This window comes from Trichoplusia ni, chromosome 4 (genome assembly GCF_003590095.1).
Source record: "Trichoplusia ni isolate ovarian cell line Hi5 chromosome 4, tn1, whole genome shotgun sequence".
Taxonomy (NCBI): domain Eukaryota; kingdom Metazoa; phylum Arthropoda; class Insecta; order Lepidoptera; family Noctuidae; genus Trichoplusia; species Trichoplusia ni.
Window position 1 is genome coordinate 9,876,416 of NC_039481.1, and position 16,089 is coordinate 9,892,504.

At 35.4% G+C, this 16,089-nt stretch overlaps 2 protein-coding genes across 3 annotated transcripts; both read right to left on the minus strand.

Annotated features, from left to right (window-relative positions):
- Positions 1-1,922: 1,922 nt before the first annotated feature.
- On the minus strand, positions 1,923-11,836 carry LOC113492969 (alpha-1,2-mannosyltransferase ALG9). The gene is made up of 9 exons (XM_026870721.1): positions 11,583-11,836; positions 10,255-10,421; positions 8,926-9,112; positions 8,348-8,547; positions 6,607-6,884; positions 4,777-4,934; positions 4,005-4,189; positions 3,328-3,549; positions 1,923-2,827 (listed from the first exon to the last, which is right to left on the minus strand). Exons 1-9 carry the CDS (start codon positions 11,675-11,677, stop codon positions 2,538-2,540), a joined length of 1,782 nt encoding a protein of 593 aa, XP_026726522.1. The 5' UTR covers positions 11,678-11,836; the 3' UTR covers positions 1,923-2,537.
- Positions 11,837-12,275: 439 nt separating this feature from the next.
- LOC113492973 (pre-rRNA-processing protein TSR2 homolog) lies at positions 12,276-15,997 on the minus strand. 2 transcript variants are annotated; one of them, XM_026870726.1, is made up of 4 exons: positions 15,646-15,997; positions 14,942-15,077; positions 14,474-14,616; positions 12,276-13,911 (listed from the first exon to the last, which is right to left on the minus strand). In XM_026870726.1, exons 1-4 carry the CDS (start codon positions 15,748-15,750, stop codon positions 13,738-13,740), a joined length of 558 nt encoding a protein of 185 aa, XP_026726527.1. In that variant the 5' UTR covers positions 15,751-15,997; the 3' UTR covers positions 12,276-13,737. The 2 variants fall into 2 exon arrangements, with proteins under 2 accessions (XP_026726527.1, XP_026726528.1); XM_026870727.1 differs by having other exon boundaries at positions 14,480-14,616; positions 15,646-15,990.
- Positions 15,998-16,089: the final 92 nt, after the last annotated feature.

Below are 16,089 nucleotides of genomic sequence, written 5' to 3' on the forward strand. Positions count from 1 at the left end.
CTAGTCGTTGAAAAATAACCCTTAATACTGAAATGAAACTGGTCGGGGTGGAGACTAACCGTGAATTAGCTTAAACGTCTATACAAGTCATTGGAAAAATTAATCTAAACTTTGGAGCAGTCAACAAAAAGAAACACATTTTCAGGAATAACTTTAATAATAAAAATATAAATAAATTACAAACAATAGTTACATCAAAATTGCGCCGTGCTTATAAAAATGCAAAATACGAATCAACTACCTAGAGACGAACAATTAAATGTATTAAGTATCGATTCCTTAGTGCCATTGAGGGGCAGCCATTAATAACGTCCATTCTGTGTTATATCTTTAAAGCAGGTAGTTAAACCTAACCAATTTTAAAATTTAAGTAAATTAATTGTTTATTATTCTATTTAAATTGATATTTAAAAATTAAAGACTCTGTATGGCTTTTAGTACGCACTCAACTGCCCCCTCCCTTTTCGTCAAAGAATGACGTAATTAATGGCTGGCCCTTCTGTATACTCGACATACAATCAGTATCTTAATTAAATCGTTAGAAGTTATCTAATTACGTTTTCTTACACAACCTAGGTATTGGTCACACTAAGTTTCAAATCACACCCACAGAGCAACCGACAGCGTATTTATATGACAAACAATTTTGAATCTTATCTACGTGACTTAAAAGTCCACACTCGTTTGCAGGAAGGCCGACGCCTGCCTTAACCCTGCCTGATTAACTCTAAAGCTTTCATCAGCACATCGTTGAATTCTGATTACAATTTCAAGAGCCACAGAGACAATCAACCATATTCGTTTCAAACGATGCAAAGGCCTTTCAAACTGCGCAATCCTGTGCAAAATTAGCTAAACAACGAAACACTACCACGTGAATGTTTGCCAAACCTTTCAAAACTGTGTAAGCTATCAAATATGTTGAGTCAAACATGCTTGATAGTCCTTCTCGGGCCCTTTACATTGCAAAAACTATTCGAAATACAACCATTAAGTTCTGTAAGAATATTTGACTGTTAATATTGACGTCTTATTACAAAGCAATCGGTCTATTTTCGTATATTCTTGCAGCCTAATATGTAACTTCTTAGACGTACAGAAAACTTGTTAATCAACATTCAAGATATTTTCATGTGGAAACACTTATGCGATTCTTTTATTTTTATTGTGTGGTAACATTATTGCACTAAATACTTATACCTACTTAGTGTATATTAGCATACATTTATATTATGACTAGTTCCTTATTAGAATGGTACTTCTGCTTTTTGCCTACCGCCTCGTCTTCAAGTAATAATATTGCAAAAGGGCATTTGATCTATAATAATGTAAATCTGTTTAATACCTCAGTTAGATAATTGAAAAGTACTACACACGTATATTTCCCTTTTTCAGAAAATCTAAAATTGACATATATTAACTGCTTTTAAGTTCAGGAGAGGGGGCTAGTGACGTAAAACGATAACGATATGGTTACGTTTATACTCAATCGTGACGTAACGCGTAAGTTTAATTCACTATAATTTTGATAATTTATGTTTGTGGGGGAAATTAAAAAATACGTGTAAATTATTATGCAATAAACTACAAAACGGACACTGGAAAAAAAATGTCATCATCCTTATTGCAATAATATTACATTAGGAGTCGTCGACTCTCGGTGTTATAAAACAAGATGATATGTTATTATTACTGTAGTGCCACTTCTGAGTATTGGTCTATTACGTGTATGTAAATTAAAACAGTTAAAAGGCGTTTTCGTATTATCTGAGGCCGTATTATGGTGTACTCGCATTAATTCGCAGATTCGACACATTTGATAACGGTTATCTAGATATTATGACTACTTTTTATTTTTGAAAACCAAGCTTATTTCTTTTACAAATTCATTAAAATGTGTGAAGAGTCACAGACGGAGTTACTTTTGCATTTAGTTACTAATAGTTTACTGAAAATCGTTTTAGTAAGGATTGTTTTATGTTTATTATCATATTTTATACATTCTCATACTATCGCATGTTCTTAACATTATTACATTATTTTAGGATTTTTTCGTTGGTAATATGACCTCTGTACTATGAAATAAATCAAGTTATTGTATGTGAACAAGTGAATATTGCATGTTTTGATTATTGTCTATACTTACATTCTAATAATTTAATTAATTCCATAGTGACACTGCCATATACAATTCAAATGTTTAATCTAAACACAGATCTAGACCAATCTCAGTTAATATTTGGTTACACTAGAAGCTTTTTGTAAGTGTTTAAACATTTTTAGTAAAATTTGTTTTTTAACTCGTGTTTAACTTCGCGATTATCACCTTCAAGGCGAGATAAAAACATCTCCGCCTACATAACTGGCGCTTGTAAGTTTTGACATAAATATGACATATATCGGCTTAAATGACATCGTTATTTAATTAAATACACAATCATACTTATTAAGTACAAACAGTGAGACAAAACAAGCTCCCATTACACTTCAAACAAAAAAATCAACTAAAAACGAATAAACACTTACTCACACTAACCTTATCCCATCAACAACTTATTCTTCAACAAATACAAATGCGCGTACACATTATTCTTATGTGACAACACTGGGATGTAGAACGCTCTGAGCAGTTGATTGGACTTTTTAGCGTCTATAATGGCAACACTGGTTATGATTTCCCACGAGGGGTCTTTGTAGTAGGCTGGTTCGAGGGGGCTTGGTTTCCCGAGGTCCGAGTCTACGAGGTAGTGACATTGGCTCGGCTGTAGGTAAGTCCTGTTGTCGCCTTTGTTTAAGTCGTTGAAGTGCGGTTGGATGAGGCGAGTGGCTGGAAAGGTAATACGGTTTGATTAGATTTGGCTTTACTTAGCTAGAAATATGCTATGATTATCTTTTAAGTTCTTTATTGGTTCGTTTTTAAAATATGCTGTTTTGGGGAATTTTGCACAATACGTGGTTTACAAATGAAAATAAGTAGGTAATTCTTCTAAAAACTATTTGCCTACATAAATGTAGTTCATACAAGAAACACTATTTAATACTTACCAACAAATTCGGCACTTAAAAAAATGTAACATGGGACAAAAGTAAGCATTTTTGGGTCATTCCAGTTCCATGACCGGGCAAATCGGTTAAGCCATTCAGAAGAAATTTATTGACATACACATATACAGTAGAATTATGTCTATATGGCTATGCAAAACCACCAAACCATTCCCATACAACAATTTCCCAAAAAACCAGTCAAAATTCTTGTCATTGGTCGAGTCCAATATTATAACATTGTAAATTCACAAGATTATTCCAAGATTAACTTATTTAACATACCATTGTGAGCATTTGCGTATGGCGCTGGTAATTGTCCGTTGAACTCGCTGGGTATGAACCTGACGTTGTATTGCGGCGGCAGGAGGAAGCTGGACGGCGAGCGGTACCAGTCCTTGCCGTAGCACAGCGTGAGCTCCGTGTCCGGGGGGGCGTCCGGGAGGTTGCGGAACAGGTTCATGGGCCCGTGGTAGTTGTTGTACAGAGCCAGTGTGCGGGATAATCCTGGGAATAGACGGTTTTAGATTTAGGTAGAGAATAGAATAATATTTACGGCAAAGATTCATATTTTCTTTAGTTCTAACTCTTATGTTGACATGTTTGATTATTTGACTCAGAAAAATCATTTACAGATCACAAACATGGCATATTATCATAATCGTTTCGCGACAATCGCTTACTGAGTAATGAAAACATATTTTATTAGTAAGAAACAAACATGATAATGAAACATCGCTTTGAGAAACAATGGTAAAAATCACTTAACATCGGTTTTTGGTTTTTATATTCTTTAATATCCGCGACGCTGCATGAGCCAATTAAAAGAAACCCTATCGACTCCTAATCCTAAGAACATCTGGGCTAAGTTTCATGACGTTCGACTCAGTGTTTACGAGTGGAAGCATAACAAACAACTTTACATTCACATTTATAACATAAGTAGGTATTAAACCACTCACCCCCGACGCCGGCGGCCAACACAAACATGACCATGAGCGGTCCCGTGTAAGACAAGTAGTGTCTCTTCTCGCGGTCGCGGCGCCAGCGGAACAGCTCCGTACCCACTGCGAACGTCAGCTTCTGGAGGCAGTCCAGTGATATCGCGCCCGCCAGGATTATCATACTGTAGACCGGGTATAGGAATCTGAAATGAAACGGACTATGTCATTTTTGGTAAGGGAGATCGCTGTTAATATGTCTTGTTATTTTGTTGCAAGGATTAAGATGTTTTTTGGATGAAGGCACGTTAAATTGTGGGTCCCGGCTGTTATTCCTACATCTTTGACAGACGTTACAAGGTAGTCAGAAGCTTCAAAAGTCTGACAACGAATCTAACCAAGGGGTATCGTGTTGCCCAGGTAACTGAGTCGAGGAGGTCAGATAGGCAGTCGCTCCTTGTAAAACACTGGTACTCAGCTGCAACCGGTTAGACTGGTAGCCGACCCCAACATATGTAGTTGGGAAAAGGCTAGGCCGATGATGATGACTTGCTATTATATTGACTTTGATAGCATTTAAGATGATTTCTGCATTATATGGCCCAGGTAACCACTACACTAGTCCAGTGGTAGTAATTAAGACGAGGTGGAAGGAAGTGAACTACGAATTCACTAGTTACATTGCTTTTAATATCCCCACGGAATTGATAAAAACAGTGTTAGTCTTGTTTTAGAGAACTTTGGCTGATTTTAGGCCACAATACTAGACTAGAAAAAAGTCTACATATCATACCTCTCTTCCTTATGCGGCTGCAGCATGAAGACGGCGAGCCAGAGGTAGAGCGGCATGAGGTCGAGCCAGTAGGGCGCGCAGAACCACGCGCGGGACGTGGAGCGGGACACCAGCCCCGCGCACGCGCACAGCAGCAGCGGGCACGACAGGGCCTGCGCCTGGCGGTGAGTAACGTACGTACGTCAATATTCTGTGTTTTTCGGTCTATTCATTTAGTTAACCTAATTATATTGTCTCTTATTTAAAGTACTTGGATGGATTTCTTAAAAAATTGTGCGCTCTAATCTAGTTATTTGACAGGAAAAGTTTTCTTCAGCAATTTAATTCTTGTGCTGCTGGGGGCTTTTCAGATTGCAGTACGCGGAGGTCGCACTCAATGGTTTGCCGTGATGTACTCAACCACCCAGGTTGAAAAAAAAACTGTAACCTGATCTGAAACTCTTAACAGTACATCACCTTCATAAGCTACTCTGCTATCTCTGTTAGGAAACATCTTCTCTTAACTAATGGGGAATATGCATGATTTTTTTTTTATTTTTTATATGTTTCTACTAGTTAATCTAGTTATTACATTACCAAACATACAAATATCACGTCCAAAATATAAACTATTATGCAAAAAATTAAATATTAAAATCGCGATCAATTTAAACGCGGCCATTTTGGCGCGCTTGCTCGTGACGTCACCATTACACGAGTTCGATGTCAACAGCAAAGTGATTGGTTTACAAAATTACCAAAAAATAAATAAAGTGAGTGAATATCGACTTAATTACCATGGAAAAGCACAAAAAACCATATTATAAATATTGTGTCGTTCCTATGTGTCCAAATAACATCAACACTGCACCTGACAAAGTGTATTTCCTTATGCCGAAAGGTGAAAATCTAAGGAAAAAGTGGTGCAAGGCGATGAGAAGAGACAATGTATCGTGTTTGAGCTGTTTATACTGTTGTGAAGATCATTTCAATGTAAGTAAGGATATCAAAAAAGTAAAATACATATACAAATCATTCTTACTTTTACCTACCTACTTGTTTTGTTTACAAACCTCTACAAAACATAACCTAGTTTACAAAAAGTTGTAAAGATATTATTAAAAATTCTTATTCGATATTCTAAATTTATCTTTATGTATGTATAAGTATTATTCATGAATAAAAACATCTAAATTATTAGAGTAAGAGGCAAGTTCGAGAGTAGTTTTATTAACCTTTATATTATTTTTGGGTTTCAGATTGAAGAGGATACAGAAAATTATATTAAATACAAAATAGCTTTTACTCCTCTGAGTTCAGCAGACGTATAATCTGGATTTGAAGCGAAATACGTGGCCATCATAAACACGTCGATTTTCGGAAGATTATCCGACTGCGCTTTTACGAAACCGGTTTCAGTCATTCTCTAAGTCCTTCTTCACAATTAATTAATATTTTGAACACATAAAACTATTAACTTAAGATAAAAAGACAGCGACACAATACAATAACAATTATTCCTCCAAAAAGAAACCATACAAATAGCTTGTTGACAGCAGACGTCTCGTGTAAAACTGACGTCACGTTTTGTTCCACCAATAGTGTTGCGTTTCGAAAATTTGCGCGGTAATTTCAAAACAGCCACTTTTTGATGATTAAATTTCATTATTAAATTAAAATAAATTCTAAAAATAATTGTATAGTGTGTTTTCAGTAGCAATAAATATTACAAAAAAAAAATATTTTGTCCATATTTAAGTCACGTGCATATTCCCCATTGTCAATAATGTTTTCTAATAATAACAAAAATAAATGGACTTGGTGTTAAAGCGAAATTAAAAAAAAACTTACCCAAACAATATTAAAATTCAACAATCCGTTAACGAAATAATACGTCCAGGGTTCAACTCCGTACAGATCAGGACCGTGTTCAGTGAATATGTTGTATGCGACGATGTTCCAGGGCGCGACCACCAGGCGGCCGTAGTGCCACGAGTCCACCGCTACAGTCGGGACCAAGATGGCGACCAGAGAGATGGAAGACCACTTGATAAACTCGGTTATCTCACGCTTGATTATAAGCATGTCGATCGCTATTGATACTCCTAGTAGAGCTGTGAATGGCCAGCCTGTTGGGAAAGCGAATAGGTAATTTAGATGCTATAAGTTAATTTAATGATTACAGTGGAGCTTTTTGGGAAAATTGATGTTTAGTGCTATTTTATGTTTAAAGAATGAAGGGTGTTTTTATTTTTTGTAAACAAGTTCGAGTTGAACTCGAGATACCAAGGGTTCCGTAGCATTCGGATAAATACAAATAAAAAAAATATAATACTAAACCGTAATCAAGCTTTCGCTGTTACGAAATATGAAATACTGCCAGGTGACGTACGGACAGACAGTGGACCTTAAATAATAATGTTCTGTTTCTACACTCATCATTCCCCTGCCCTTATCCCAATTATTTTATTTGGGGTAGTGTCGGGTCTACACTATATGTACAAAACTCTATAAAATAAACTGAACTAGACATGATTCCACAGAGGCCATACAGAAACATTCGTTTTGTTTTGACCAAGCCCGCACTTATAACTCCAGTTATTTTTATAACTATCTCGTATTTTTATGTTACTCTACGGAACACATGCCAAATCGTGGTAATTTAACTGCTTTTACTCTATAACTACATGATACCATGCGGTCTATTCTGGTATCTCCCATAGTAAATACGTGATGGAAGATGTCTTAAAATAAATACACATTTAAACTTTTTTCAACAAAGTTCAATATTGAAACTTTTGAATATATTTTGAAAGTAACTGTCGTGAGAATGATTCATTATTAAATTATGTAACGGTTTACTCACGCGTATTTATCGGGGTAGCCCGACTAGTTTCGTCCTTAATCATTCGACTCGCGATCCCGCCGCGTCTGCTCATGATTAAGGACTCCGGTTGGGTCCGAAACTAGTCGGGCTACCCCGATAAATACGCGTGAGTAAGCCGTTACATCATTTAATAACTTTTGAATATAGTATTAAAAATATATAGGTCAGCATGACTACCCATTAAGTCGCCTAGGTATAATACCCAAGTAATAATATATCTTGCTTTTGGTTTTTTCGGTTTTATGTAAAGCAAGATTATTTAACTTCGAAAAAGTCATATTTGCAACTATAAAAAGAAGTACAATTTACAAATATTTATGTAATTTCTGAACTATATTATTTTAAGACATTAGTGACAATCGGTGTAGGGAAAAATTGTGAGAAAACTTGGAACCCAAATATTGGAATCTGCAATCACCAACCCGCAGTAAGCTTGCGTGGTGATCAATGCTCATACGTTACCTATCGGGAAAAGCCTGTGCTGTGCCTGCACCAGCATTGGGACATATATAGGCTGGTATTAGTATATCAATAATAATAACTGACTAAACCCCTGGTAGATACCCCATCACCTTTTACAATAAAGTTCTCAACAAGGCCTCTACAATACTCTATATATTGGACCTGTGACTCCGAGTACGTCTTTATAAAGGACCAGTTTTGTTCCCATTCGTCTATCCCATTACATAAGTAATGATAACTCACTAAGCAAGGTCGACACAGCAGTGAGCATGACGGCCTGCGGGTACCGCCTGCGCCAGCAGCAGGCCAGCGCGGCCGCCGCCAGCGCGCCGCTCCAGGCCGCCGGCAGCAGCGCCGCGCCCGCCGCGGCCGGCCCCGCCGCCGGGACCGACAGCCACAGCCACACGCGCCCCACCTGCACGCCGAACTCGTGGCATACCGCCCTGGGAGGAAAAGGTTTATTTGTAAAAAATCCATTTACTTGACATTACATGACATGATGACACGGTGAAGTTAATGATGTCACCATTCTAGCACCACGCTGTATACGTCCATCTTCAAAATTAAAGCTCTGACCGAAAACATCAATAATAGGCTCATAAAAGTATGCTATGAGTCTAAGGGTCATGTGATGCTACTAACGCAGTAAAAGGGCGCTTGATATAATCACGTCCATATATTTTGACCTCGAAATACGAAGCCGATTAAACTATTGAAGTCGATACTTTTACGAAGATATTAGCGGCCTTTAAACGATAGTTCGAAAATTGCATTTTGAGGCCTAGTTTACAAGATATAATTTGTATACTATATCAACTTACTTATAAAACATAAGCTCAGCACAGGCAGACAGTACAGCTAGCAGCATCCTTAGAGAGAAGAACACGGAGGCGGGGCTCATGAACCAGGAGAGTATCTTGGCGGGCACCGCGAACAGCCACAACGGCATGTATGAGCGGATCGCGTACGCCGGGCTATACTCCCATGTCTGTAGGCCTTTGCCGTATACTAATAAAAAAATTAACAGTAAGAATGGAGGCTTTTGCTTCGAGTGGGAGTCTAACAGCTCTTAATAATTTCTTTTTTTTTTAAGAACAAACACGTAAAACCAACTACAAATAAACTACTGAGCTAAAGTTGAAAAATTTTCAAATGAAAAAACACGTTAATTTAAAAAAGCATCAACAAAATTGGTTCATCTCTTCTGAATTTCTAAGGTGACAAACAGAAACAAAAACGAATGAGAACTTTTTGAAGTTGGTTGAATAGTATAAGGAATGTTGTGTTTTATGCAGTACTGAGTTATTTTAAAGATAATGATAAGTGCATATGTTTTCAATATCTTATCAACCAGCTTATTTAACCTTCCAACGAATGTTAGGCATATATTTTGAATAACTTTAGGTTTACTTAAATAATAAACGAAATTTATGAATAATGAAATGAAATGAAATGAAATGAAATGAAATGAAATGAAATGAAATGAAATGAAATGAAATGAAATTATTTATTCTGCAAATAGGATATTTTTTATCACTTTTACATGTCTTTTTTGAGAACGATGGAGCCGACATTTCCTAGCTGAATATGAATAGTTATTATATTCAATATTTGGCTTAGTGATTTAGGCGTAAAAGCTAAATAAACTTTCGCATTTGCATATTAAAGAACTAGCTGATATGGCGAACTTCATTGTCCGGGTTGATTTGTAAATTAAAAATACCACCAAAATATATGTATGTCATTAAAATCGGTCCAGCTGTTCAGGAGTAGGTAAATAACATTGATATGTACATGCAGTAAAATAATTTCAGATAACAAGGAAATAACATAGTATGATATTAGTATTGATACAAATGAAAATGTATCAATACTAATTGACAGGCCTGTTGGTCTAGTGGTTAGTGACCCTGACTGCTATACCGGGGGTCGTGGGTTCGATTCCCGCCCAGGAGAAATGTTGTGTGGTAAGCATGATCATTTGTTTTGGTGTCTGGGTGTAATTTATCTATATCATGTATGTATATAGAAATATATAAGTAAGTTTATCAGTTGTCTGGTTACCATAACACAAGCTCTGCTTAGCTTGGGATCAGATAACCATGTGTGAGTTGTCCCAGGATATGCAAACATGCATCACATTCACTTACCCAAGTAATGCAAAGGTTCCCAATAGTTATAAGTCTCATCACAGTCAGATATATGGCCCCAGTAGGCAGAAGCAAGACGGGCAGTCAACAGCAAGCCTAGCGCAACCGCCCCACCAGGGTACGCTATACTACGCAGGTCTGATGGAGCATTTGTTACTAGGAACTCCCTGGAATCAAACATTTAAAATGAAATAAGAGTTAATTGTACTTGCACTTTACAAATATTTAAAATATTTTTTTATATACTTAAAAAGAAGGTAACCAATCTTGGTGTGTTGTCTAGTCAAATAACTTAGTTCAAAAATGAAATGTGATTAAAAACCTGTGTCAAACAATGATAAAAATTGCATTGCACTGCACTTAAGAGCTATTTATACTTGATGTTCCACCAAGATTATATACCAATTTTCAAGAAACTATGTACTTATAATTATGAGCTTAAAATTTTTATGCCAGATGTTTGACAATAGGGAGGTAAGATGTCGAAATATGGCCACCAGCCAGCAATCAAGTATGAAAAGGATTTAAATGGTCACATATGTTACAAAAAATAAAAAATCAAATAAACAAAAAAATATGAAGTCCTTGCTGTTCACAAGCAGTTTAATTTTATGTATTGTTAAATTTAAATGATTCTTAATGGGTCATGAAAGTATTTTTATTTTTAATAATTCCTCTTCAACATTCTTACCAATTTTCTTTTTAATATATTTTTTTTATAAACTGATTGGCTTCACAATAACATTTTTTTGATGTTTCTTGGTTTTTAGTACAATCTACTTTAATTATTGGTAACAAAAATTAAACCTTATATGATTTATTTAAACAATTTGGATGCTGGACTGCAATGGATTTTCCTTTATTATAATATGTAAAAGGCAAAACTAAGAAAATCATGTACTAATGAAGTATAGTTATTCTAATAAGATTGTTATTAGGCATAAAAATACCACAATAAAGGCAAATAAGTAATAATTTTCTTAAAACCGACATAAAAGTACAGGCATTAAATTTGCTTGACACTGACTAATGAAACATAAATTAAAAAGTTAGCACTGAAGTAGAAATAATATTTGTTAGTACCGCATCATGCTTAATTAACGTCAGCGGACAGTTTTTACCTTTGTTTGAGTACGGAAACGTCTGGATAAGCGCCAAACTGTAGTACCAGCAACAAATTAGAGCATTGATGAGCCAAAATAAAAAAATAATAACCTATAAATGATGCCAAGTGTTTTAAACCAAGAAAAATATAAGCAAGTATATAATTTAAAAATAAACATTAATTCAAGCGTGTATATTAATAATAAATTGGGTTAATTACATACCCTTCGTTCGCTTTTCGCTTCCCTTTGCTAAAACTTGTAGCCCTTTTAGCACCGTTTTTATTATGTATACTTCTTTGCCTAGCCGTGAGAGGCATGTTTATTGTCTATTGTTACGACCTAAACATTGAATATACTTAAGTAAGCGTTAAAAAATCGCGTAAATGCTTATTTATTTTCAGAAATACTACACATACGCGGTACAAACGCAGGCCAAAATTGACACCTGAGTCAGAGGCTCTGACGTTTCTTTAAAGGAACTGACATTTTAGTTTACGTTTAAAAATAAAGCTTTATAACATAATACTATTTTTTAATAAATAAATCATAAAGCCTAATATTTCCATATAATTAAGTGACTGTGAGTGGCACATCTTTTATTTAGTGTCTTTTCTTTAATTAATAAAATGAAATTATAATGTGTAGTTTCGTCACTATGTTCGCTACAAACACGGGTTAACACGGTCCCAGTTTTCTTTGGGCGGTATTTTTGGATATTATCTATCGAACTATTTTTCTAATTTATGCTCTGAATTGGTAAAACTTCTTTATTCATAAATCGATCGATATGAAACAAACACTAAATGTTAAGCTTCATACCCCGGAATAATACAAAAAAAGTTTAATCGGCTAAACCGTTTATATTTTTACCAACGGGAGTAAATGAGCGGGTTTAAAAAGAAATACAAAACAATATCAACATTAATAATATATTTATTTGATAAAAATATAAATACATCGTTGGTACAACACAACAGATACAATCTACCAATAAAGGTATTTTGAAATTGTGTATTCTGAGGGACTTAAGACGCGAGTATCGTGCCACGGGCGTTATAGTTCATGCACCACTGAGAATACGATCCAATTAACTTCAACATTTCACAGATTCTTTACAAGTAAATTTTTGTGCGTATCTCAATGAACTCATTTTGTATTGAGTGACCCATCTGCAGAAACCCTAGATATTAGATTCTTGGAGAGCTATTTTGAGGAAATTTACTGACAAGTTTTTTCATACTTCGTCAAAGATGACTACAAAAAAAATTATCTTAACAAAATATTGTAATAGCGGAAGACTAAGATGTCAATAAAAAGGCATAATTATATTTCTTTTCCGTTTTGAAAGTACTAATATTTATCTAGGCTCATAATTTATATGGAGCTTACATGGTCGACTTATTAAAATATTAAGTCAATTTAGACGGTGTGCGAAATATCGTGGAAGTTGCGATACTTTAAATGCGATGGTAAATGTTGCTAACTCCCAAAAAAAAATCACATCATCTAAATAAACTTGTCTCTTTCTCGTTAGGGTCTTGACTCTAGTTAAAAGGTGTAAGAGTGACATGACTCAAAGCAGAATACTAAAACACTACAAAATTTTAAGAAATCAATAGACTATCTGTTATAGAGTCAGATAGATATTTGACAATTTCTCAAAGTTTAGTTGCGTTTTGGTATTCAGAGGTCTTAGCATCTAGGGGTTGTTTTTTGATATGAGTACTTATAACAGTACCTAGGAGATTTAGCCCTAAAATTACTAAACAATCAGAATTGATGTGTAGTTTTAACTTTCAATACTCTAATCTACTAAAGTGACAAATGAGGATATTTCAATGATATACTTCTCTGTCAGATTTGTGAAGTTAACCTATTCCGAAATAAGGTGCCTTGTGGCTCATGAGAGCGACAAGTGAACATGTTACACTCACAACAATAAGGTTGATTTTCAAACAATAGTAATTAACAATCGAAGAAAAGAGTCATTTCAACAATTTATTACGCGCATAAGAAATTAATGCCATCATTTTCATAAGCATTTGTTATCACTCAACCCTGCCTATCCTTAAATATTGAAAGTATATCGTAAACTACTTATTTGCTAAGTCCAAACTGCTTGTAACTTTGAGTCGCAGAGCAGAAGACAGACTATTCGTGACGCCCTATTTAGTCTGTGAAAATAGAACGTATAAAATTATATGCAGTAACGCACACGCGCGCCATGCAGTCTTTCTGAGCGCCGCAGACTCGTTCCCACAAAAAAGTGTGCCATCTGCGCTTCACCTGATTCTAATACCATCTTGTACCAGACATTGAGGCACAAGCAGTTCAGAATTAAACAAGAATTCGTCTATAAATAGTTAAGATTATTGCTTTAGTTCCTTCTCCGCGACCGGACTACGGTCCAGCCGGGATCTCCGTCCTCGTCCATTGGCTCTGGGTCTTGGGATTTCGACGCATGAGCCGCGGGAGCACCATTCACATTGTTGTTGACGCCTTCGTCTTCTTCACTACTGCATGTCGAGTCATCGTCGGGGTTGCCGTGGCACTGGAAAATTATAATTTCTTGTCGAAATTGTGGTATGTGCACATTATACATGGTTGAGTGCAAGATGACACAAAAAATGTATGTGCTCGAATAGATAGTTTTATGTCTTGGGAGCATAAGAACTTTTTATGCAATGGATTTGAAATGATATAGGAAAAGTAGCTTAGGTATAAGTGTTTGTAAATCACCAGAGTCCTAGTGGCATGAAATTGATAAAGGTCTTAAGAGTAGATGCTCTTAATCATTTGTAAGGTAGAATTAAAAAATACACTCTACCACCAGTTCCTAATTTTAAGCCAAGCATAGAATACTATACTAGATAATATATTAACACACTTTTACATTGCAATAAATACATAAACAACACCCAGATGTACATAGAAAACAAGGAGTCTTCATGTATGTGACCTAAGTGTTTGTGAAACCCCTGCTATATTCCTTAGTGTGGGAGTTGTTTTAAAAAGAAACAGCTCATACAAATTTTAGCTTTGTTTTTAAATTTCCTTCACATGTTACCTCCACCAAAGCACTTGTTCCCAATAATATATCAAATTTAATTTACATTCACCTGTGGCGGCACAGACTCATGTATGGGCTGGCTGAGCCACTTCTGGCATTTCGGCATGGCATCAATCCTGGCTCGAATCTCATCATGCCGGCCCTCTTTCAAAAGCCCAAGGAACTGTAGAAGTAAGACTGATATTTCTGAAAAATAGAGGCATAATAGGTTAACTCTGTAAAATAAACAGTACAAGTAAGATTTAATAGATTTGGTTCATAGTCATGCTAGTTATGACATGTAACTCATGTATCATCATAATATTTCATTTTTTTAATGATACCTGTTGTCCTCAGTATCCGGCCATGGATTCTATTCTAATTTTAAAAAAAAAATTGGGACCCATAGAGCATCATAGGTTGACTGAAATTGCAATTAAAAAAAGAACTGTTTGCTCAGATAACAGCATATTAATCTCTGTAGAAAAAAATGAGTTCCTGAACCAACTTCTTTAAAAGCATGTGTACATACCTCTTGGAGAATCATCATGACACACAGTCTCAAACTCCTCATCCATCAGGTCCTCAATCACCTCCGTCAGTTCATCTCGGTCAACTACATTCTCAACACAATATCTTGCTATGTACACTGCCATTAATTGTGCTGTCTGAAATAATAAGGTATAAATTTATTGGATGTGGTGGATGTGGTGGTTGCCTTGCCTGTAAGGTGTTCAAAGTTATATGTACTTCTTCTATGACATTACTGACAAATTGTGAATGAAAATATTGTTGGACAACCTGGATTCATAATATTATAATCTGAAATTGTTAAGCCGCAGTAAGCTAGCATAGTTATGGAGTGCGTTAATACGGGATATGTGCCTAGAAGTGGGATGTCTGTAAGCTGGTATTACTATTTTTATTGTGAGTTAATTGGTCAGCTTCACTGGTGTTAGAAAATAGTAGTTTGCATGTTATTACTTATAATAAACCAACCAGATAATAATAAAAAATGTTGAAATACCTTACATTTACATTTATTTATGAGTGGACCATATGTAATGTTGTTATTATTTTGACTGAAACATTTACCATGTTTCAGTCAGAATAAAAGACCACTTAAAAAGTTCTAAGTTGGTATTTAATTGAACAAATAACCACCAAACGTAGACCTAGAAAACTATTTAATGAAATGTAAATCACTGTTATTGATTAAACTTCTCTCGTTTATACCTTTTCGCCTCCAGGCGCTCCCATTCCATGTTCGACGGCTAGCTGCAGAGCAGTCCAGTTATTGAGCACTAGGTCCACAATCGGTTTAAATTCGTCGTATAACATTTTGCTTTAATAACACTTTACCCTAAATATAAGCGACTAGAACATCTCACATTTTTATAACCTAACGAAATAACGAGCGAATCGTAAACCAAGTATTATTACACAGATAACAAATTGCTCAAAAATATATATGTAGTTCAAAAATATAAAAAATCTGGTTTACGTTTTTGAGTTCTGCCTTGCTAGAGTATCGTTTATCGTTATTTATTGTTTGTGATATAGGCAAAGATGTAGCGTAGTTTAAATATGTAAGGTATAGGCAATAAGGTATACCAGTATATATAATGTACTCTTTGGGTATAGGTACATGTTTAATGAGATTTTAATTTGGCCTACAGT

Excerpts from the sequence above, each read along its gene's own strand:
- LOC113492969 (XM_026870721.1), bottom strand. The coding sequence starts at position 11,677 with ATGCCTCTCACGGCTAGGCAAAGAAGTATACATAATAAAAACGGTGCT. Across the intron at positions 6,885-8,347 it reads TGCTGTGTCGACCTTGCTTA|GCTGGCCATTCACAGCTCTA; the intron begins GTGAGTTATCAT and ends CTTTCCCAACAG. Across the intron at positions 2,828-3,327 it reads ATACGCAAATGCTCACAATG|CCACTCGCCTCATCCAACCG; the intron begins GTATGTTAAATA and ends TTACCTTTCCAG.
- LOC113492973 (XM_026870726.1), bottom strand. The coding sequence starts at position 15,750 with ATGTTATACGACGAATTTAAACCGATTGTGGACCTAGTGCTCAATAAC. Across the intron at positions 15,078-15,645 it reads GAGCGCCTGGAGGCGAAAAG|ACAGCACAATTAATGGCAGT; the intron begins GTATAAACGAGA and ends TTATTATTTCAG. Across the intron at positions 13,912-14,473 it reads CTGTGCCGCCACAGGTGAAT|TGCCACGGCAACCCCGACGA; the intron begins GTAAATTAAATT and ends ATAATTTTCCAG.